This window comes from Gymnodraco acuticeps, unplaced genomic scaffold (assembly GCF_902827175.1).
Source record: "Gymnodraco acuticeps unplaced genomic scaffold, fGymAcu1.1, whole genome shotgun sequence".
In the NCBI taxonomy this organism is placed as follows: Eukaryota; Metazoa; Chordata; class Actinopteri; order Perciformes; family Bathydraconidae; genus Gymnodraco; species Gymnodraco acuticeps.
In genome coordinates this window covers 229,612-254,788 of record NW_022992129.1, presented here as the reverse complement: position 1 = coordinate 254,788, position 25,177 = coordinate 229,612, and the positions used below count along the sequence as shown (strand labels likewise).

At 42.4% G+C, this 25,177-nt stretch overlaps 3 protein-coding genes across 3 annotated transcripts in view; 1 reads left to right on the top strand and 2 right to left on the bottom strand.

The window, feature by feature from the left end:
• Positions 1-25,177, top strand: part of si:dkey-91i10.2 (uncharacterized protein LOC555224 homolog) — a 225,780-nt gene that overhangs the window by 65,570 nt on the left and 135,033 nt on the right.
• On the bottom strand, positions 8,223-9,023 carry LOC117538141 (gamma-crystallin M2-like). Its single transcript, XM_034203687.1, has 3 exons — positions 8,972-9,023; positions 8,627-8,869; positions 8,223-8,528 (listed from the first exon to the last, which is right to left on the bottom strand). The coding sequence occupies exons 1-3, from the start codon at positions 9,002-9,004 to the stop codon at positions 8,253-8,255; spliced, it is 552 nt and encodes a 183-aa protein (XP_034059578.1). The 5' UTR covers positions 9,005-9,023; the 3' UTR covers positions 8,223-8,252.
• Positions 18,368-19,161, bottom strand: LOC117538145 (gamma-crystallin M2-like). Its single transcript, XM_034203691.1, has 3 exons — positions 19,110-19,161; positions 18,765-19,007; positions 18,368-18,666 (listed from the first exon to the last, which is right to left on the bottom strand). Exons 1-3 carry the CDS (start codon positions 19,140-19,142, stop codon positions 18,391-18,393), a joined length of 552 nt encoding a protein of 183 aa, XP_034059582.1. The 5' UTR covers positions 19,143-19,161; the 3' UTR covers positions 18,368-18,390.

The following is a 25,177-nucleotide window of genomic DNA, read 5'->3' as shown; positions in this document are numbered from 1 at the left end:
GGGGATGGCAGCCGGTCGTCCCGGCGTCAAGCAGACGCGCGCGAGTCCTCGGAAATGAGCCGTTTGTCATTTCTATCATTTTCGCCTCCCAGACTCCCAGGTCGTCCGTCAGCGACCCAGAAACGGATGTCGGCGCACCGTCTCTAAGGAAAACACATTTTTCTAAAGGCTTGTCGAGGATCGATTATCGAGGAGGCTGTCTGGAGGAGCCGTAACCGAGGGTACAAAGATGTAGAGGAGAGAGGAGTCTCTCTGGAGGAGCTATAACCGAGGGTACACTGAGTGATGTATTCTCCGGAGTTGATTTCAGCCAATGTTCAGTGATGTTTAAAAGAGGCGTGACGCATGGCTCGACTTATTACATTACATTACATTGCATTTAGCTGATGCTTTTGTCCAAAGCGACTTACAATAAGTACATTCGACCAGGAAGACATAACCTTGAAGAAAACAGAATCATATAAGTACATCAGGTTTCATAGAGCCAAACATTTCAAGTGCTACTCAACTGGCTTTAGGTAAGCCAGTCCTTTATTAGTATAAAAGTGCTTCGTTAAACGCTCGAAGTGGAGTCGAAAGAGATGAGTTTTCAGTTTGCGCCGGAAGATGTGCAAGCTATCTGCCGTCCTGATGTCAATGGGGAGCTCAATCCACCATCTTGGAGCCAGGACAGCAAACCCACGTGTTTTTGCCGATGGGAACTTGGGTCCCCCTCGCAGCGAGGGCGCAGCGAGTCGTTTGGCTGATGCAGAGCGTAGTGCACGCGCTGGGGTGTACGGTTTTAACCATGTCCTGGATGTAGGAAGGGCCAGATCCATTCGCAGCATGGTAAGCAAGTACCAGTGTCTTGAAGTGGATTCTAGCAGTTACCGGAAGCCAGTGAAGGGAGCGGAGGAGCGGAGTGGTGTGGGAAAATTTAGGAAGGTTGAAGACCAGACGAGCCGCTGCATTCTGGATGAGCTGCAGAGGTCGGATGGCACATGCAGGTAGACCAGCCAGGAGGGAGTTACAGTAGTCTAGGCGTGAGATGACGAGAGCCTGGACCAGAACCTGAGTCGCTTTCTGTGTCAGCTGGGGACGTATCTTCCTGATGTTGTAAAGCGTGTATCTGCAGCAACGGGTTGTAGCAGCGATGTTTGCAGTGAAGGACAGGTTGTTATCTAGGGTCACACCCAGATTCCTTGCAGTCTGAGTCGGGGAAACAACTGAGGTGCCGATGTTGATTGTTAGGTCAAGAGTGGGACAATCTTTTCCCGGGAGGTAGAGCAGCTCAGTCTTGTCAAGGTTGAGCTTGAGGTGGTGAGCAGACATCCACTGAGAGATGTCAGCTAGACAAGCAGAGATGCGTGCAACGACCTGGGTCTCTGAGCAGGGAAAGGACAGAATTAATTGGGTGTCATCAGCGTAACAGTGGTAAGAAAAACCATGCGGGCTAATGACTGATCCGAGCGAGTTTGTGTACAGGGAGAAGAGGAGGGGACCAAGAACAGAGCCCTGAGGGACCCCTGTAGTTAATTGACAAGGGTCGGACTCAGACCCTCTCCAAGTCACCCTGTAGGTACGGTCTTTCAGGTATGAGGTGAGGAGGGAAAGAGCAGAGCCTGAAACTCCATGTTTTTGGAGAGTGCGAAGGAGGATCTGATGATTCACCGTGTCGAATGCAGCAGACAGGTCCAACAGGATGATGACAGAGGAGAGGGATGCAGTTTTGGCAGTGTGCAGTTCCTCCGTGACAGCAATGAGAGCAGTTTCTGTGGAGTGACCTGCTTTGAAACCAGACTGGTGCGGATCCAGAAGGTTGTTCTGATTGAGATAACAGGAGAGTTGTTTAAAGACAGCGCGTTCAAGTGATTTAGACAGGAACGGGAGGAGAGAGACAGGCCTGTAGTTTATAACATCAGACGGGTTGAGAGTAGGTTTCTTTAGGAGAGGGTTTACTCTTGCCTCCTTGAGACTGTTTGGAAAGTGACCAGAAGTTAGAAAAGTGTTGATGAAATGGGTGAGAAACGGTAGAATATCAGGAGCGATAGTCTGAAGGAGGTTTGAAGGGATAGGGTCCAGAGGACAGGTGGTAGGGCGGGCAGAAGTAATGAGGGTAAGAACCTCACTTGGAGAGAGAGGGGAAAAGGAGGTTAGTGTGTTGGTGGAAGGAAGGTCTGGTGACCCAGCGGTGAGTAAAGGTGAGTCAGAAAAAGAAGAGCGAATATCATCAACCTTTTTTTCAAAGTGGGTAACAAAGTCGCTTGACAGAAGTGAGGAGGGGGGAGGGGCTTTTGGAGGGTCCAAGAGGGTGGAGAAGATGGAAAATAGTTTTTTAGGATTGGAATAGGAAGATTGGATCTTATCTTGAAAGAAAGTGCTTTTTGCCTGAGAGATCGAAGCAGAGAAAGAGGAGAGGAGAACCTGATAGGTTAGGAGGTCGTCACGGTGTTTGGATTTCCACCGTTTCCGCTCTGCTGCCCTAAGGACGGTTCTATTAGCACGCAGTGCATCATTTAGCCAGGGAGCAGGAGGGGACTGACGAGCCTGCCGAGATGTGAGAGGACAGAGAGAGTCCAGAGAGGATGAGAGAGTAGAGAGGAGAGTTTCTGCAGCAGAGTTTGGTGGCAGGAGTTGGAACGAGTCAGAGGAAGGGAGGGCTGAGAGCACCGACGAGGCAAAGGTAGAGGGGGAGAGGGAACGAAGGTTACGGCGGACAAGTGCAGGATGAGAAGAGATTAGTTTGTTATGTTTGGAAAGGGGTAGAGAGAATGAAATGAAGAAGTGATCGGATGTGTGGAGCGGGTTTACAGAGAGGTTAGAAGTAGCGCAGTTCCTTGAGAATATGAGATCAAGGATATTGCCAGCTTTATGTCAACGAAGCACGAACAGAGATATTGTTGTGGAGAGTCATTTATATATAAATCGCAAAATACATTTGTGAATCCTTCTGTGAGCATTTATTAATATTGAGACTGATCTGACTCCATACAGATGTTAAGTTCACCTAGGAATGGTATCATTAACTTAAATGTTGCTTTTCTGTCTATATTGGCCATATGATGACCCTTGACTGAAATGCTTCCTGTTCAATATCCCCACTGATTTCCTTAACATTCTGGGATGAGAGTCCACATCACAATTTACTCTAAACTGTCATTTCCCTTTCACCACTCACCTCAGCAACGGACCTCTCTCCACTGTCCCTGTGTTCTGTGGTTCTGCCTCTGACTCACTCTCAAGCGCCTAGATGTCAAGAGAGGTGGTGAAGTGATCATTATTTATTGAGCAGTATACTCTTTCACATTGAATCATAACAAGTCATACTGAATGTAAATACAACTGACTCTAAAGTAAGTCCCAGTCTGTGACCTTGGACATTTTGAAGACTCAAAGTCCCAAGCAGTAGGTAAAATATGAGCTAGTCTATGTAATGTGCACAGAAAATAAATAGTTAACTGAATACTGGGATGGAAATTGCCTATAAGCACTCAGTAAAACATAAACACACACAAAAAGCTTCTGAATGATAAGAAGTATAATTAAAACATAATGCACATTACCATTTTGAGAGAGAGTACCGAAGTTAAAGAACTCAGAAAATAATCTCTTATCGAACTGAGGCTCCAGTCAAACACACTGACTGCGTCTCTACAGTACATCATGGTGTTTACATGAGCACAGAGAGATCGGGTTATTCATGTTCCCTGTTTACATGATAAATACTAGTAACCTGGCATTTCGATGCCTTTTCTCATCTGAACTATTCAGTATTTGTATCTCTCTATCATGACATAAAGACGAAACTCCTCTCCAGAAGCGAGACGCTTTTGCCGCCATCACTGTTAACTGATTAACTGCTACCAGCTCATTACTTACTTTCCTCTTCTTCGAAAACAATGTTCTTATATCCATGTTGTCTGGGGGAGAAAACATATCAAACCAAGAGATCGTCAGCTTTGATTTTCGCTGTATTAACAATGTCCTGAACATTTGGTGTGTGTGCCTTACCTCTTCTACCGGCATCGCTTCATATAACAGATCTGAGCTGTCCAACTATGACAACACTCCTTGAACATGCGCGCGCTATGGGAGAATCTGCCTTGGTACAAAGTAGCAGGGAAAACATGGTACGGAGTTTCATTGATTTGGGCATTCTCTCAATAAGCAAGTGGAATGGATTTGATAGTGAAGCACTGACACAGCGCTCTACAGAGTGCGGCGAGTGGATAGACCGATTCACGGACTTTCCACATGGTAAAAGTGGGGGGGTCTAAACTAATCATTTCAAAAAGTGGGGGGACTTGTCCCACCCTGATATAATGGCTGCGACGCCCGTGCATACAGACATAAATAAAGCAGCTGTATTCGCCATACAGGAAACACACATTTAAAACGGTTTTGCCTACAGTTGTTGTGTACACAAGCATTCATCAATGGTTCGGAAAGTGGCGCTGTACCTTAATAATATATAAGATTGTATTTGCGTGCATTTCCTGTTCGGAAAGTGGCGCTGTACTGAGAGTGGAGTGGAGGTTTCCTGACATTAGCGCCTGCAGGCAGGCTCCATGGACCTGTCAGCTCCGGATTGCGCAAAATGCGTACATGAAGCGCTACGTCATGAACGCAAGAAATCTACCCTCGTGGGGGCGCGCTCATGTGATTGGCTTAGAATTGAGGAGACATCTGATTGGCTATAGATAGAAAAAATTACAAGTACGAATCGGCTGACCGTCAGGGGAGTCTCAAAAAACCCACACACGAATGCACAGCGATCCGTGCACAGAAAGCGGTTTGTGTTTGCAGGTTCAGGGGATTTAAACGGAAAACAAATATGTGTGGATCAAAAATACATATGTAAAACTATTTTATTTACATGTATATGAAACGGAACACATTTGTGTGTGCATTGAAAAACACAAGTGTGAATCCTTCTGTGTGCATGTGTGTATTATGAGACTGTTCTGAGCCCATACTTTGGGGCTGTTTTTCTGCAAAGGGACCAGGACGACTGATCCGTGTAAAGGAAAGAATGAATGGGGCCATGTATCGTGAGATTTTGAGTGACAACCTCCTTCCATCAGCAAGGGCATTGAAGATGAAACGTGGCTGGGTCTTTCAGCATGACAATGATCCCAAACACACCACCCGGGCAACGAATGAATGGCTTCATAAGAAGCATTTCAAGGTCCTGGAGTGGCCTAGCCAGTCTCCAGATCTCAACCCCATAGAACATCTTTGGAGGGAGTTGAAAGTCTGTGTTGCCCAGCGACAGCCCCAAAACATCACTGCTCTAGAGGAGATCTGCATGGAGGAATTGGCCAAAATACCAGCAACAGTGTGTGAAAACCTTGTGAAGACTTACAGAAAACATTTGACCTCTGTCATTGTTATATACCCTTTGTTGGCAAAGTATTGAGATGAACTTTTGTTATTGACCAAATACTTATTTTCCACCATAATTTGCAAATAAATTCTTTAAAAATCAGACAATGTGATTTTCTGGATTTTTTTTCTTTTCTCATTTTGTCTCTCATAGTTGAAGTGTACATAGGATGAAAATGACAGGCCTCTCATCTTTTTAAGTGGGAGAACTTGCACAATTGGTGGCTGACTAAATACTTTTTTGCCCCACTGTATCGCTCAATAATATATGTAACAGGCCTACATTTCACACTTTATTTGTATGCTTTAGGAGATATTTATAAATAGACAGTAGATATTTGTCATGAAACCATATAGTGCTTCACATAATAAAATATACAAGGGTTGTAGCCTGATGATATTTATTATATGCTTTAGGAGCTCTGTGTGTGTGTGTGTGTGTGTGTCTGTGTGTGTGTGTGTGTGTGTGTGTGTGTGTGTGTGTGTGTGTGTGTGTGTGTGTGTGTGTGTGTGTGTGTGTGTGTGTGTGTGTGTGTGTGTGTGTGTGTGTGTGTGTGTGTGTGTGTGTGTGTGTGTGTGTGTGTGTGTGTGTGTGTGTGTGTGTGTGTGTGTGTGTGTGTGTGTGTGTGTGTGTGTGTGTGTGTGTGTGTGTGTGTGTGTGTGTGTGTGTGTGTGTGTGTGTGTGTGTGTGTGTGTGTGTGTGGTGTGTGTGTGTGTGTGTGTGTGTGTGTGTGTGTGTGTGTGTGTGTGTGTGTGTGTGTGTGTGTGTGTGTGTGTGTACCGAACCCGTACCGAACCGTGACCCCCAAACCGAGGTACGTACCGAACCATGAATTCTGTGAACCGTTACACCCGTACGTACTCAATATTTGAAACCCTTAAATACTGAAGCCTAGTGCCGTAGCGACGCGTCGACGAAATATCGTCGACGACATATTTCCGCGTCGACGCGTCGCTACACACACGTGGGTCACCCAAAGCAACAAGCAGTTCGCAATCGCACTTCAAACACAATGGAGACTGAAACGGCTACCACCTCCTCCTCACAGGATTGCGCACGAAGCCCCCAAACGAAAAAATCTCGCCCTAGGTCTTCAAAAGCATGGGAATATTTTAAAGTTAGTCCAAAACGCAAAGATATTTATATATTTATATCTCACTGAGACTGCTGCATAGCCTAGCAGAAGCAGCAGCTAGCTGTGGTGGCTACCATTAGCAGCTAGCATTTGCTCTCCGATTTTTACATAAAATGGAATTATGGATTATAAATTCAATCATTTTTGTATACATAGACGTTAAAAACCTATGGATTAACCGATTCAGCCGCGTTTTTTCTCATTTTATTGCCATTGAACATGTACTTTGATCAGATTACGGTGGTGAGACGATCTCCCGAGAAGCTCTGTGAAGGTACGTGTTGTGATGACTGTATTTGCTTCGCCTGTCGCGAGTCCGGATCACTCAGTGATGATACTATATACCTACATAATCTGTGGAGTCTCAGCTTTAATCGGATATATTGTATGTGCATAAGTAATAAGGGTACTTTTATCTTGAGTTCTGTGCCAATGTCCGTTAGCATTTTTCGCTCAGGGGTCATTTAGATGCTTCTTATGAGACTTGTGTTTTGTTTTGGTAAACATGGTTTGTATCGTCAGTTAGCTGAGATTATTTCCGTTAATCTGGTATAACACATTAATAGGTTCTTAAATATTAAGATCCCCTGAGACACAGTATCGTGAACATTTTTTTTTTTACATTACGTTTTTTATGAATTGAACAACAGAAAAATAATCGTTAGATTAGTCGACTAATCGATCAAATAATCGCCCGATTAATCGTTTTCAAAATAATCGTTTCCCCCCAGCACTACTGAAGCCATACCTTGAGAAATGAAGAAGTGAATTGTGATTGAATTATGTAATAGTCAGAATCGTTTTTATTACAAAGTAGGTTTACACATACGAGGAATTTGCTTTGGTGTAAATGGTTCATACAAAGACACAGAAAAAAGAATACGTAGCAAATCAAATACAAATAGGACTGTTATTACAGCTATTTAAAAAAAGAATTGTAACACTTTTATAACAAATGTACAACATTAACATATGACAAATACTATATGCTGTATTTAAAGTGGAGAGCTGTGCTGATTTAAAAGTTGTGGAGAAGAAATGTGCAACATTTTAAAAATAACAAGATGTTGTTCGCATTATATTATATACATTAATATAATGCATAACGTTTTTCTGCGGTGGATAAAAGTCAGTTTCAGTGGGGGTCCTGGGCCTTGTTGATGAGGCCAGGAGCAGAGGGGAAGAAACTGTTCAGGTGGAGAGAGGTTTTGGTCCTGATGGAGCGCAGCCTCCTGCCAGAGTGGAGCGGGGTAAACAGTTTGCAACAGGTGAACACAATGAGACAATCAGACATAGGAGGGAAAACACAGGAAGGAAGACCAGACAAAGGGAGAACACAATGTCAAAATAAAACCATAACATTGCAACATAAATCCAAAACCATGACAAGTTTACTAAATACAAATAATACCTTGGTTTAAAAACGTAATAATCTCTTTTTTATTTATTTACCCAAAGTTTTGTCACATATTATCAACCTAATGTATTAATCTGTCATCCAATATCAATTGTTAGGCATTCTCTGTTCTTTTTGTGTGTCAATCTTGCAACAAATTTCTCCTCAGATATAAAACATGTTAGGATCAACATTTGCATTGCTAATAGTTGCCTACTGTCAAATAAATATTATATAATTAATTTCAATGAATAATGTGTGATTTTAACAGTTGGACAATAATCATGACAAAAGTCACATTCAAGGATAATTTTTTATTTGGCATTTTATAAATTCAGGAAACATTCAGTGAACATTTAGCAGGAATCGGTGATACGCCTCATGCTCATGAACCTCTGGCCGCTCATGCCCATGTCTCTGAAGTTCCTGTACTCTCCGGGCCTCATGTACATCATCTTGCCTCTGAACTGGGGCTGCTCGTACATCAGCCAGTGACCGTCCATCACATTGCAGGACTGGCACTCGTTCATGCGGTAACGGTCCATGATGTTGTCACAGTCCTCCATCATCTCGTGACTCTGACCACCGAAGTTCTCGTTCTCATAGATCTTCATCCTGTACTGGCCTCTGTGCTGCTTTGGGGAGAAGAATTATAAATTAATGATTTAATGTAAAGCGTTGTGGGGTGGTCACCCATAGTAGAATCGTACGATTACAGTTTTATACCCACCATGGGGATCATACGGCAAGACTTGATGCAGTCCCTCATTCCCATCATGCTCATGCAGTCGGAGTACTCGCCCCTCCTCATGAAGTACTGGTTTCCCATGTAGTTGTTGCGATCGTAGACCATGAAGCAGCCGCTCTCCACCCTGCAGGACTGGCTCCTGCTCAGGGAGGAGGACATGTCAGAGCAGTCATTCATGCACTCATAAGAACGACCCTGGAAGTTCTTCTCCTCGTAGAAGGTGATCTGAAAGAAGGGAATTGTAATGGTTAGAAATAGATTAGCAAGGTACAAATGGATATTGCAAATAGTTATTTCTGCTTATCACAAAAAGACTTCTGAAAGTACCTTGCCCCTCATGTTCATGCCGGTGTTGCTCATGTTGGCTGTAGATGTGCTGTTGCTGGTGAACTGATATCTACCTGGTTTAACCCTTTCCTTTTATACCTGACTAACGTATAGAATGGGTAGCCCCTCCCCCTCAGGGAACCATCTAACTCAGCAGTTTACCATTGAAGCCAACAGAATGCAGAGGTTTGGTACATTCTTACAGAGATTGGGTACCTTGTAGAGGAGGACAACTGACTCTGTCTCAACATTCTCATAAAAAGACAATAGTTTTATGCCGTTTTCTGCCAAATATGAAAATGTTTACTTGTTTCGTGAAGTTGGACAATAGGAATACATTACATTAAACAAAGAGAAGAGGAATTATGAGGGTGCTGCTAGGTGGGACTGCGAAACAAAGGAAAGGTCAGTCATATATTTTAATTTAATTTTGGCTTTTCAAATCAAGATAGTCGATATCAAGCACAATGCAAATTGTTTACATTCTTCTTCTCCTAAGTTTTTCCCATCACCTCATTCACAGTAACATCATGGAGGTTTTAAAAGACGGCAAGCTATGATTAGTCGGGGGTCTCTTGGCGGAGACACGGCAATCATTTATTACTATGTCATTGCCTTTTTTTTAAACAGCGACCATTTAAATAAAAACAAATATTGCGTACTCTGAATGTAAAATAATAATAATTAAAACTGCGGTCGCAGATGTGCAAAGGGACCAGGACGACTAATCCGTGTAAAGGAAAGAATGAATGGGGCCATGTATCGTGAGATTTTGAGTGACAACCTCCTTCCATCAGCAAGGGCATTGAAGATGAAACGTGGCTGGGTCTTTCAGCATCACAATGATCCCAAACACACCACCCGGGCAACGAAGGATTGGCTTCGTAAGAAGCATTTCAAAATCCTGGAGTGGCCTAGCCAGTCTCCAGATCTCAACCCCATAGAAAATCTTTGGAGGGAGTTGAAAGTCTGTGTTGCCCAGCGACAGCCCCAAAACATCACTGCTAGAGGAGATCTGCATGGAGGAATTGGCCAAAAATACCAGCAACAGTTTGTGAAAACCTTGTGAAGACTTACAGAAAACGTTTGACCTCTGTCATTGCCAACAAAGGGTATATAACAAAGTATTGAGATGTACTGTTGTTATTGACCAAATACTTATTTTCCATTTGCAAATTATTTCTTTAAAAATCAGACAATGTGATTTTCTGCATTTTTTTTTTTCTTCTCATTTTGTCTCTCATAGTTGAAGTGTACCTAGGATGAAAATTACAGGCCTCTCATCTTTTTAAGTGGGAGAACTTGCACAATTGGTGGTTGACTAAATATTTTTTTGCCCCACTGTATGACACATTTGACTTGTTTCGTGAAGTTGGACAATAGGAACACAGACATTTTAACAAAGAGAAGAGGAATTATGAGGGTGCTGCTAGGTGGGACTGCGAAACAAAGGAAAGGTCAGTCATATATATTTTTTTTTTATTCTGACTTTTCAAATCAAAATAGTCGATATCAAGCACAATGCTTCTGAGCAAATTGTTTACATTCTTCTTCTAAGTTTTTCCCATCACCTCATTCACAATAACATCATGGAGGTTTTAAAAGACGGCAAGCTATGATTAGTCGGGGGTCTCTTGGCGGAGACACGGCAATCATGTATTACTTTATCATTGCCTTTTTTGAAACGCCGACCATTTTAACAAAAACAAAGATTGCGTACTCTGAATGTAGAAGTAGAAGCAGATGATGAAACTGGAAAAAAATACACGAATATCCAAGTCATCAAACATACTCTGTTTGTATCAGAGTGAGTTTTTCAAGAACAATGGGCCGTTGTAGCAATGGCTATTTGTTCTAGCGATAACTTGGTGTAGAACAAAATGGCTTTCGGTTTAATGTGAGCTTTTCTGGGGTTTATTGGGGTTTCATAATAATGGACAGTTGAAACAATGGCATGGCACCTAACTGTGAAACAAGAGTATTGTTATGGGATGCTCCGATCGCCAATTTTGGGGCCGATCGCCGGAATCAGTATCGGCCGATACCGATCGCCGATCCGATCGAGTGGGCGGGGCCTAAATGGAAGATTTAAACATCACTTTAAATCTTCCATTTAAAGTGATGTTTAAACTCAGTTAATGGGGCTCATTCACTGGAGCTTCCAAAAACAACAATCAACTTAATTATTACATTCAAATTATGTACATTATTCAAGTTTACATTCACTTTGGATAATAACACGGGAGAAATGAGCGGAAGCGCTCTCTTTTCCTCTCTCCCTCTCTCTCTCCCCCCCTCTCTCCCTCTCCTGACAGCCTGTCAGTATCTCATGCAGCTCACTGATCTAGTAATGAGTGACCCGACAGTGAAGAATACATATATTTATAATAACTAGTTTAGCTTGTCCCAGAGGTAGATACAATAGCTAAGTGTGTTAGGTCTAACTCTTGTGTGTTTCGCTCCGCTTACCGGTCCGGCGGGCGGAGCTGCAGGATTTCTGCTTCACACACGTTGCATACCGCTATTTTACTGTCTTTTTCGGACACCTTAAAATAATGCCAGACCGGTGAAGCCATTTTGGCGAGCTTGTTTTGCCGCACACAGAGAAAGGTGTCATGTATTTTAAGTCATGCGATCGGCTCTCGCGATCGGCATGTTTAGAGAGCACCGATCGATCGGTAGAGAGTGAGTATCGGCCGATCTCGATCGGTGACCGATCGATCGGAGCATCCCTAGTATTGTTAATGTTGAACTGTAGTTTTGTGTGTTACATCTGCTCTAAGTTCAATTTTCAACTTAAAGGGGACCTATCATGCAAAATGCACTTTTGTACATCTTTTATACATGAATATGTGTCCCCGGTGTGTCAGGGAAATCACCAAGTGTCAGAAAACACAACCCTCTCTCTTTTCCTCCATACCCAAATCTCTATAAACGGGGCTGCAACGTAGCTGATTATTATTTGAATTGTTCTGACGTCACAAAAGTGGAGCTCCGCCTATATGGGCAACTCTCCACCTATCAGGGGAATGAGAGACCGCTCGAAAGCGCTGGAGACGCTGTAGTACATATGCCAGGCCTGTAAGTGGCGCTGTAGTCTGCCATAAAAGCAGAATCAGCTCTTGCAAAAACAGTGCTGGAAAAGAGCAAATAGAGCTAAATGAGGCATGGCTAAAATGCATGATCTGTTTGGTATTTTGAAAAAAAAACTATACAGACACGTTTTATATAGGTATGGCCCTACAATATATGTTTCAAATATAGCATGATAGGTCCACTTTAAATAGGTAAGTCCTGATGTTCGAGTCTCCTCGATATTACAAATATCAGAGGTTGATGTAATGGCCATACATTGAATTTATTCCCAACAAAAAATGTGTTCTTTCTATTAATATTAATGCTATTATTGTATTAATATAGCAATGTTGCAAAGTGCTATACGAAAGAAAACAAGATAGTATGGCAAATGGTCAATGGATATCAGAGGTGGGGACTTGAGTCACATGACTTGACTCGAGTCAGACTCGAGTTGCACATTTGTTGACTTGAGACTTGCTTGACTAACATTGATAAAAGACTTGACTTGACTTTGACTTGGTATTCATGACTTGAGACTTGACTTAAGCTTGAGATAGATGACTTGAAAGGACTTGACTGTTTAAAATTAAATATTTGCGTTTGTTTTTGTATTGAGATATTACGTTTAGTTTTTTCGAAAAACGTGATTGGGTGATTATAGCGCTATGCAAGCAAACCTGGTAACCCACTAGACAGCAGGACGTGATGGGAATTCCGGCTCTTCTTGGTGAGCCGGATCATTTGGCTCGGCTCACCAAGAAGAGCCGGCTCTTTCGGCTCCCAAACGGCTCTTCAGTTTACCACATATTATACCTTTTAATTCAATCAAATGTAGCCCTGTTTTGACTAATGATTTATGTATGTACACATATCACTTAAATTATTCAATACATCCTTTGTACTGAAGTATTCTAAAGTAAAAATTACATGTTTAATATAAATGATTTGCTGTGGCCAATTGTTTACATTGCATTTATTGACCCGTGTAACTCTCTGATACCACCCAATGAATGCATTGACTTGCTTGTAGAACCACGCTACACAAAACAGATAGCAACACTTATAAAAACTATTTTAAAAAAGGGGCTACTGTATCGACCTATATAAACTATATAAATATAGTTTTTTTTCAAAATACCAAACAGATCCTGCATTTTAGCCATGCCTCATTTCGCTCTATTTGCTCTTTCCAGCGCTGTTTTTGAAGGGGGCTGATTCTGTGAGCTGCAGCTGACCACGCCCCCCTGCAGGAGAGGGGAGCGTGCTTTGAGATCAGCTGCTGGGCTGTCAGAAGAGGGGGAGAAAAAGAGATCTCCGTCCTCCGTGTTTTATTCTTATAGAAGTAAGAAGAGGGGCAGAAACCCTCCTTTTTACGCAGCGGTCCAGACATAGACATCAAACGGCGACACATAGGCCTATTCATTTGCCAGTTACTTTTGCATTAGGGCAGGGATATCTAGATACTTTCCAAGGTTTGACATAATGAATTTTGCTACTTTTAAAGCAAGCAACGATGTTTTCAAATCTGTAATCAAAAAGCTCCTCAAAAACGCTATCGAAGCAGTTCCTGCCGTTGCTACGTTAGTTCAAACAGTAACAACGGACTATTTTTCTTAGCGGATGCATGTCAATTTAAATCAATACATAAAACTATTTTTTAAATCAATAAAATAATTTTCTAAATCCATAAAAGCATTTCAATTAATATTGGGAGTCATGTCGTTACTTTGTTGAGAATGTGGCCATGTAATAAGCCGGATAATGTGCACATTGCATAATGTGCCTTCATGCCGATCTAGATCCCTCCGCAAAAAAAATGGCTCGTTCGCGGGCGAGAGCTGGCTCCCGTCGTTCACTTAAAAGAACCGGCTCTTTGAGCCGGCTCGTTCGCGACCGACACATCACTAGCAGGAGTGTCAGTTAACATGGCAGCGGCTAGCGTTACTCCAAAAATTGTGAAGTTTGGATTCAAGGATTATTTTGTCGATGACGCTAATAAGAAAAGAACAGTGGTATGCAGGGTCTGCAGCATAAAGATCGGTGACATAACCACCACAACATCCAACTTCATTCGTCACTACAAAAAAACCCACAGAGAAAGGTAGGCTACGTGAATGTGTTGTGTTAGCTAGAAAGCTAACGTTAAGTTTAAGCTACGTTAGACTTGGTTTCAAATCGATTAAGCATTGCAAAGAGAAGACAAAACAGTAAATTAATGCTAGAACCGCCAAGGGATTCATTTTGACTAACCCTGATACTGACGCGCTGTCAGGAGAGGAAGAGAGCGAGAGAGAGAGAGGAAAAGAGATACCTCGTTTATTTCCCCTGTGTTATTATCAGAAGTTACTGTACACTTTTGAATAATGTAGTTCATCTACTTTTAGTAGTTTGTTTAAATGTTTTCATTATTTAGTTTTTGTTTGTAGAAGTGCATCATTCCTTGATTTATTGTAAAATGAATCTGAACTTTTTGATCTGTTATGATGATAAACTGAAGCAATTTCAAAATTAACTCAATTAACTGAGTTTTAAATCATCCTACTTCGTTTATAAGGAAATTATGAAGAGGATCAAATTAAATGATTTGAAAATGATATCTATGTAGGTGCTGACGCTGTTGGCGGTTCTAGTGTTAATAGAAATGTAAATTAAATATGTGTAATGGCAAATGCCATATATGATTTTCTTACCATGGAATTCTGCCTTTTTGAACAGACTTTTTGATTGAACAGGATTCTTACGGTCATTAAAAACCTGGAAAAGTCATGGAAATTCAAAATGCTAATTCCAGGCCCTGGAAAAGTTATGGAAAACAATATTTTTCCCAAAGTTTTGGAAAAGTCATGGAAATGTAACTAAAGTTGCATCAAATATAATTGATATGTTATCTAATCGCCTAAATAGTAATACTATAATTATAATAAATACTGTATCGTATAGTAATGAAACGTAAAATGGCATTTAACTGTTGAGGTATTTTGCTGGTGAGAGATTTTAGTTGCTTTTAGCTAGAAGCTAGTAAGCCTATTTGATTTGTTTTAGATAGGCACAACATGTTTCATATGCAGACCTTATTTTCCTGTTCCATGTTAAAATAAACAATTTTCAGTGGTACCGCTGAGAAAGAGTAATTTTCTTTGGTCATGGAACATTAGGTAAAGGTCATGGAGAAGTCATGGAAAAGTCCTTGAAAATTATTGGTGAAAAAGTGCATGAACCCTGGTCCTAGCTATATTGTCTGCAGTTCCAGGGTTAATATTAATCTAATATGATTTTCATCGGTCTAAATTAGATTTTAAATGATTAACTGTGTATGTAATGAAGATCATAGTGTGGGTTGAATCCATTTTCATCACCACTGTCTTTTAACTGATTTAAATGCGGAAACTGGGCTTATTCATCAGAATTTCGTATGACTTGACTTGACTTGCTTGACCTGAGCAATGGCTTGACTTGACTTGCTTGACTCTCACCACAGTGACTTGGGACTTGCTTGATACTTGTAGGTCAAGACTTGAGACTTGCTCATGACTTGCACATGTAGGACTTACTCCCACCTCTGATGGATATAAATAACTGTAATACCCATATGAGCCAGAGGCAACATTGTGTTGAGGGCGAGTTGAAGGAATCAGGGTTAATGTAATGTTAAATTCAAAATGCTTGATTATTTGAGTTGGGAACAAAAACACTGAATTGTAATAGCTGCATTCCCCTGACATTTAACCAGAAGTCAAGAGTAATAATTAATGTCTAAAATCTTACTAAGTGGCTTGAACAACATAAGATAACACTTTCTACCTCGATTGGTTTTAAGCTTCATAATGTGCTGACCACAATTGCATCTCTAATCAGATTTTCTTCAATATGACGTACAGGTAGGGGTGTAACGGTATCCGTACTCGTCCCAAACCGTCACGGTTCTGACGTCACGGTTCGGACGTTGATTGATTGATTGATTGAAAAGTTTATTAACAGCTTGTATATTGGGTACAGTACAGTACAGCTCAAAACATACAATTGTTAAGGGGATGCAGACCAGAGAAAGACTTTCGTCTTGTTTACATCAGGGTCCCCCATTTCCAATTCATCATGTCATTTAAGACATATTTGACATACAGATGGCTTATTTACAATTACATACAGGTGGTTTTTTTACATACAGATTGCTTATTTACAATTTTCATTTTAGATTTCGTTCTATTACATCCTAACCGGACATTTAAGACATACCAAGTCTACAGATATACAGTTAGTAACAGAGTCTAAAATGCGAGTATATACATAGATGGGGGGGGGGGGAAGCTGTCCATTGAACGACAGGTTGAGATTTGTACCATTACCGGGGCCAGTTTTGCAATGCTCTCCCCCGAAGGTGCTCTTTAAGAGAGGTTTTGAAGGTAAGTATAGTTTTACTTTCCTTTACAGTTGTGGGAAGAGCGTTCCACCTTGATGTGGCATAATTGCGAAACGTGTATTCCCCCTTTTTTGTGCCAAATCTGGGTTTCACATGATTTGTGGAGCTCCCTCTGGTGTTATGATCATGGTATTCCTTGACCTTTGGGAAGAATTTTGACATGTACATGGGTACCATAGAGGTGTAGTGGATCTTGTAGACCAGGCCCATTGCAAGTAGCTGTACTCTGTCGTCTACTCTAAGCCATCCTAGGTTGTCAAAGTGGGCAGAGGTGAGGTGGGTTCTAGATGAAAGGTCAAGCAGTTGTCTGACCAGTTTATTTTGCGATGTTTGAAGTTTTATTTTTAGTGCCTTGGAGGTGCTATGGTACCATGACGTGCAAGCATAGTCATAGTACCCTTGACGTTACGGTTCGGACGTCACGGTTCGGCACATGCAGTCACACGACGAATACGCCTTTTTTATGAGTGGAAAAAAGTCTGTCACTCAGGGCAGTATCCATTACACATATATAATCCAGGGGGGCGGTATTTTGTAATATTTTCAAGACATTCTTTTCAGTTTTACAGCTTGATGAAACCTTTTTGTTTGACATCAGCCACTATAGATAGATAGATAGATAATGTGTGTGTGTGTGTGTGTGAACTGTGTGAACTGTGTAATACAGTTAATTATTCAAAATGTTAGAGTTCCTTATTTTTATACTGAAACTTGCACTACTGTTAAAAAATAAATAACAACAAACCTGGAATTATGCATTTGGGAGTTTTTTTTTGCTTTTTCTTGTTGTACCGAACCCGTACCGAACCGTGACCCCCAAACCGAGGTACGTACGGAACCGTGAATTCTGTGAACCGTTACACCCGTACGTACAGGTGTTCACTCAATATTTGAAACCCTTAAATACTGAAGCCATACCTTGAGAAATGAAGAAGTGAATTGTGATTGAATTATGTAATAGTCAGAATCGTTTTTATTACAAAGTAGGTTTACACATACGAGGAATTTGCTTTGGTGTAAATGGTTCATACAAAGACACAGAAAAAAGAATACGTAGCAAATCAAATACAAATAGGACTGTTATTACAGCTATTTAAAAAAAAGAATTGTAACACTTTTATAACAAATGTACAACATTAACATATGACAAATACTATATGCTGTATTTAAAGTGGAGAGCTGTGCTGATTTAAAAGTTGTGGAGAAGAAATGTGCAACATTTAAAAAATAACAAGATGTTGTTCGCATTATGTTATGTGCATTAATGTAATGCATAAAGTTTTTTCTGCGGTGGATAAAAGTCAGTTTCAGTGGGGGTCCTGGGCCTTGTTGATGAGGCCAGGAGCAGAGGGGAAGAAACTGTTCAGGTGGAGAGAGGTTTTGGTCCTGATGGAGCGCAGCCTCCTGCCAGAGTGGAGCGGGGTCAACAGTTTGCAACAGGTGAACACAATGAGACAATCAGACATAGGAGGGAAAACACAGGAAGGAAGACCAGACAAAGGGAGAACACAATGTCAAAATAAAACCATAACATTGCAACATAAATCTAAAACCATGACAAGTTTACTAAATACAAATAATACCTTGGTTTAAAAACGTAATAATCTCTTTTTTATTTATTTACCCAAAGTTTTGTCACATATCATCAACCTAATGTATTAATCTGTCATCCAATATCAATTGTTAGGCATTCTCTGTTTGTTGTTGTTGTCAATCTTGCAACACATTTCTCATCAGATATAAAACATGTTAGGATCAACATTTTCATTGCTAATAGTTGCCTACTGTCAAATAAATCTTATATAATTAATTTCAATGAATAATGTGTGATTATAACAGTTGGACAATAATCATGACAAAAGTCACATTCAAGGTTAATTTTTTATTTGACATTTTATAAATTCAGGAAACATTCAGTGAACATTTAGCAGGAATCGGTGATACGCCTCATGCTCATGAACCTCTGGCCGCTCATGCCCATGTCTCTGAAGTTCCTGTACTCTCCGGGCCTCATGTACATCATCTTGCCTCTGAACTGGGGCTGCTCGTACATCAGCCAGTGACCATCCATCACGTTGCAGGACTGGCACTCGTTCATGCGGTAATGGTCCATGATGTTGTCACAGTCCTCCATCATCTCGTGACTCTGACCACCGAAGTTCTCGTTCTCATAGATCTTCATCCTGTACTGGCCTCTGTGCTGCTTTGGGGAGAAGAATTATAAATTAATGATTTCATGTAAACCGTTGTGGGGTGGTCACCCATAGTAGAATCGTACGATTACAGTTTTATACCCACCATGGGGATCATACGGCAAGACTTGATGCAGTCCCTCATTCCCATCATGCTCATGCAGTCGGAGTACTCGCCCCTCCTCATGAAGTACTGGTTTCCCATGTAGTTGTTGCGATCGTAGACCATGAAGCAGCCGCTCTCCACCCTGCAGGACTGGCTCCTGCTCAGGGAGGAGGACATGTCAGAGCAGTCATTCATGCACTCATAAGAACGACCCTGGAAGTTCTTCTCCTCGTAGAAGGTGATCTGAAAGAAGGGAATTGTAATGGTTAGAAATAGATTAGCAAGGTACAAATGGACATTGCAAACAGTTATTTCTGCTTATCACAAAAAGACTTCTGAAAGTACCTTGCCCCTCATGTTCATGCCGGTGTTGCTCATGTTGGCTGTAGATGTGCTGTTGCTGGTGAACTGATATCTACCTGGTTTAACCCTTTCCTTTTATACCTGACTAACGTAAAGAATGTGTAGCCCCTCCCCCTCAGGGAACCATCTAACTCAGCAGTTTACCATTGAAGCCAACAGAATGCAGAGGTTTGGTACATTCTTACAGGGATTGGGTACCTTGTAGAGGAGAACAACTGACTCTGTCTCTCAACATTCTCATAAAAAGACAATAGTTTTATGCCGTTTTCTGCCAAATATGAAAATGTTTACTTGTTTCGTGAAGTTGGACAATAGGAACACAGTACATTAAACAAAGAGAAGAGGAATTATGAGGGTGCTGCTAGGTGGGACTGCGAAACAAAGGAAAGGTCAGTCATATATTCTAATTTAATTTTGGCTTTGCAAATCAAGATAGTCGATATCAAGCACAATGCAAATTGTTTACATTCTTCTTCTCCTAAGTTTTTCCCATCACCTCATTCACAGTAACATCATGGAGGTTTTAAAAGATGGCAAGCTATGATTAGTCGGGGTCTCTTGGCGGAGACACGGCAATCATTTATTACTATATCATTGCCTTTTTTTTAAACAGCGACCATTTAAATAAAAACAAATATTGCGTACTCTGAATGTAAAATAATAATAATTAAAACTGCGGTCGCAGATGTGCGCGCAGTGATGAGCGGGCCCTCGCGTCCGTGTGCCTGTCGGGGATGGCAGCCGGTCGTCCCGGCGTCAAGCAGACGCGCGCGAGTCCTCGGAAATGAGCCGTTTGTCATTTCTATCATTTTCGCCTCCCAGACTCCCAGGTCGTCCGTCAGCGACCCAGAAACGGATGTCGGCGCACCGTCTCTAAGGAAAACACATTTTTCTAAAGGCTTGTCGAGGATCGATTATTGAGGAGGCTGTCTGGAGGAGCCGTAACCGAGGGTACAAAGATGTAGAGGAGAGAGGAGTCTCTCTGGAGGAGCTATAACCGAGGGTACACTGAGTGATGTATTCTCCGGAGTTGATTTCAGCCAATGTTCAGTGATGTTTAAAAGAGGCGTGACGCATGGCTCGACTTATTACATTACATTACATTGCATTTAGCTGATGCTTTTGTCCAAAGCGACTTACAATAAGTACATTCGACCAGGAAGACATAACCTTGAAGAAAACAGAATCATATAAGTACATCAGGTTTCATAGAGCCAAACATTTCAAGTGCTACTCAACTGGCTTTAGGTAAGCCAGTCCTTTATTAGTATAAAAGTGCTTTGTTAATAGTTCTATCGCTCGAAGTGGAGTCGAAAGAGATGAGTTTTCAGTTTGCGCCGGAAGATGTGCAAGCTATCTGCCGTCCTGATGTCAATGGGGAGCTCAATCCACCATCTTGGAGCCAGGACAGCAAACCCACGTGTTTTTGCCGATGGGAACTTGGGTCCCCCTCGCAGCGAGGGCGCAGCGAGTCGTTTGGCTGATGCAGAGCGTAGTGCACGCGCTGGGGTGTACGGTTTAACCATGTCCTGGATGTAGGAAGGGCCAGATCCATTCGCAGCATGGTAAGCAAGTACCAGTGTCTTGAAGTGGATTCTAGCAGTTACCGGAAGCCAGTGAAGGGAGCGGAGGAGCGGAGTGGTGTGGGAAAATTTAGGAAGGTTGAAGACCAGACGAGCCGCTGCATTCTGGATGAGCTGCAGAGGTCGGATGGCACATGCAGGTAGACCAGCCAGGAGGGAGTTACAGTAGTCTAGGCGTGAGATGACGAGAGCCTGGACCAGAACCTGAGTCGCTTTCTGTGTCAGCTGGTGACGTATCTTCCTGATGTTGTAAAGCGTGTATCTGCAGCAACGGGTTGTAGCAGCGATGTTTGCAGTGAAGGACAGGTTGTTATCTAGGATCACACCCAGATTCCTTGCAGTCTGAGTCGGGGAAACAACTGAGGTGCCGATGTTGATTGTTAGGTCAAGAGTGGGACAATCTTTTCCCGGGAGGTAGAGCAGCTCAGTCTTGTCAAGGTTGAGCTTGAGGTGGTGAGCAGACATCCACTGAGAGATGTCAGCTAGACAAGCAGAGATGCGTGCAACGACCTGGGTCTCTGAGCGGGGAAAGGACAGAATTAATTGGGTGTCATCAGCGTAACAGTGGTAAGAAAAACCATGCGGGCTAATGACTGATCCGAGCGAGTTTGTGTACAGGGAGAAGAGGAGGGGACCAAGAACAGAGCCCTGAGGGACCCCTGTAGTTAATTGACAAGGGTCGGACTCAGACCCTCTCCAAGTCACCCTGTAGGTACGGTCTTTCAGGTATGAGGTGAGGAGGGAAAGAGCAGAGCCTGAAACTCCATGTTTTTGGAGAGTGCGAAGGAGGATCTGATGATTCACCGTGTCGAATGCAGCAGACAGGTCCAACAGGATGATGACAGAGGAGAGGGATGCAGTTTTGGCAGTGTGCAGTTCCTCCGTGACAGCAATGAGAGCAGTTTCTGTGGAGTGACCTGCTTTGAAACCAGACTGGTGCGGATCCAGAAGGTTGTTCTGATTGAGATAACAGGAGAGTTGTTTAAAGACAGCGCGTTCAAGTGATTTAGACAGGAACGGGAGGAGAGAGACAGGCCTGTAGTTTATAACATCAGACGGGTTGAGAGTAGGTTTCTTTAGGAGAGGGTTTACTCTTGCCTCCTTGAGACTGTTTGGAAAGTGACCAGAAGTTAGAAAAGTGTTGATGAAATGGGTGAGAAACGGTAGAATATCAGGAGCGATAGTCTGAAGGAGGTTTGAAGGGATAGGGTCCAGAGGACAGGTGGTAGGGCGGGCAGAAGTAATGAGGGTAAGAACCTCACTTGGAGAGAGAGGGGAAAAGGAGGTTAGTGTGTTGGTGGAAGGAAGGTCTGGTGACCCAGCGGTGAGTAAAGGTGAGTCAGAAAAAGAAGAGCGAATATCATCAACCTTTTTTTCAAAGTGGGTAACAAAGTCGCTTGACAGAAGTGAGGAGGGGGGAGGGGCTTTTGGAGGGTCCAAGAGGGTGGAGAAGATGGAAAATAGTTTTTTAGGATTGGAATAGGAAGATTGGATCTTATCTTGAAAGAAAGTGCTTTTTGCCTGAGAGATCGAAGCAGAGAAAGAGGAGAGGAGAACCTGATAGGTTAGGAGGTCGTCACGGTGTTTGGATTTCCACCGTTTCCGCTCTGCTGCCCTAAGGACGGTTCTATTAGCACGCAGTGCATCATTTAGCCAGGGAGCAGGAGGGGACTGACGAGCCTGCCGAGATGTGAGAGGACAGAGAGAGTCCAGAGAGGATGAGAGAGTAGAGAGGAGAGTTTCTGCAGCAGAGTTTGGTGGCAGGAGTTGGAACGAGTCAGAGGAAGGGAGGGCTGAGAGCACCGACGAGGCAAAGGTAGAGGGGGAGAGGGAGCGAAGGTTACGGCGGACAAGTGCAGGATGAGAAGAGATTAGTTTGTTATGTTTGGAAAGGGGTAGAGAGAATGAAATGAAGAAGTGATCGGATGTGTGGAGCGGGTTTACAGAGAGGTTAGAAGTAGCGCAGTTCCTTGAGAATATGAGATCAAGGATATTGCCAGCTTTATGTCAACGAAGCACGAACAGAGATATTGTTGTGGAGAGTCATTTATATATAAATCTTAAAATACATTTGTGAATCCTTCTGTGAGCATTTATTAATATTGAGACTGATCTGACTCCATACAGATGTTAAGTTCACCTAGGAATGGTATCATTGACTTAAATGTTGCTTTTCTGTCTATATTGGCCATATGATGACCCTTGACTGAAATGCTTCCTGTTCAATATCCCCACTGATTTCCTTAACATTCTGGGATGAGAGTCCACATCACAATTTACTCTAAACTGTCATTTCCCTTTCACCACTCACCTCAGCAACGGACCTCTCTCCACTGTCCCTGTGTTCTGTGGTTCTGCCTCTGACTCACTCTCAAGCGCCTAGATGTCAAGAGAGGTGGTGAAGTGATCATTATTTATTGAGCAGTATACTCTTTCACATTGAATCATAACAAGTCATACTGAATGTAAATACAACTGACTCTAAAGTAAGTCCCAGTCTGTGACCTTGGACATTTTGAAGACTCAAAGTCCCAAGCAGTAGGTAAAATATGAGCTAGTCTATGTAATGTGCACAGAAAATAAATAGTTAACTGAATACTGGGATGGAAATTGCCTATAAGCACTCAGTAAAACATAAACACACACAAAAAGCTTCTGAATGATAAGAAGTATAATTAAAACATAATGCACATTACCATTTTGAGAGAGAGTACCGAAGTTAAAGAACTCAGAAAATAATCTCTTATCGAACTGAGGCTCCAGTCAAACACACTGACTGCGTCTCTACAGTACATCATGGTGTTTACATGAGCACAGAGAGATCGGGTTATTCATGTTCCCTGTTTACATGATAAATACTAGTAACCTGGCATTTCGATGCCTTTTCTCATCTGAACTATTCAGTATTTGTATCTCTCTATCATGACATAAAGACGAAACTCCTCTCCAGAAGCGAGACGCTTTTGCCGCCATCACTGTTAACTGATTAACTGCTACCAGCTCATTACTTACTTTCCTCTTCTTCGAAAACAATGTTCTTATATCCATGTTGTCTGGGGGAGAAAACATATCAAACCAAGAGATCGTCAGCTTTGATTTTCGCTGTATTAACAATGTCCTGAACATTTGGTGTGTGTGCCTTACCTCTTCTACCGGCATCGCTTCATATAACAGATCTGAGCTGTCCAACTATGACAACACTCCTTGAACATGCGCGCGCTATGGGAGAATCTGCCTTGGTACAAAGTAGCAGGGAAAACATGGTACGGAGTTTCATTGATTTGGGCATTCTCTCAATAAGCAAGTGGAATGGATTTGATAGTGAAGCACTGACACAGCGCTCTACAGAGTGCGGCGAGTGGATAGACCGATTCACGGACTTTCCACATGGTAAAAGTGGGGGGGTCTAAACTAATCATTTCAAAAAGTGGGGGGACTTGTCCCACCCTGATATAATGGCTGCGACGCCCGTGCATACAGACATAAATAAAGCAGCTGTATTCGCCATACAGGAAACACACATTTAAAACGGTTTTGCCTACAGTTGTTGTGTACACAAGCATTCATCAATGGTTCGGAAAGTGGCGCTGTACCTTAATAATATATAAGATTGTATTTGCGTGCATTTCCTGTTCGGAAAGTGGCGCTGTACTGAGAGTGGAGTGGAGGTTTCCTGACATTAGCGCCTGCAGGCAGGCTCCATGGACCTGTCAGCTCCGGATTGCGCAAAATGCGTACATGAAGCGCTACGTCATGAACGCAAGAAATCTACCCTCGTGGGGGCGCGCTCATGTGATTGGCTTAGAATTGAGGAGACATCTGATTGGCTATAGATAGAAAAAATTACAAGTACGAATCGGCTGACCGTCAGGGGAGTCTCAAAAAACCCACACACGAATGCACAGCGATCCGTGCACAGAAAGCGGTTTGTGTTTGCAGGTTCAGGGGATTTAAACGGAAAACAAATATGTGTGGATCAAAAATACATATGTAAAACTATTTTATTTACATGTATATGAAACGGAACACATTTGTGTGTGCATTGAAAAACACAAGTGTGAATCCTTCTGTGTGCATGTGTGTATTATGAGACTGTTCTGAGCCCATACTTTGGGGCTGTTTTTCTGCAAAGGGACCAGGACGACTGATCCGTGTAAAGGAAAGAATGAATGGGGCCATGTATCGTGAGATTTTGAGTGACAACCTCCTTCCATCAGCAAGGGCATTGAAGATGAAACGTGGCTGGGTCTTTCAGCATGACAATGATCCCAAACACACCACCCGGGCAACGAATGAATGGCTTCATAAGAAGCATTTCAAGGTCCTGGAGTGGCCTAGCCAGTCTCCAGATCTCAACCCCATAGAACATCTTTGGAGGGAGTTGAAAGTCTGTGTTGCCCAGCGACAGCCCCAAAACATCACTGCTCTAGAGGAGATCTGCATGGAGGAATTGGCCAAAATACCAGC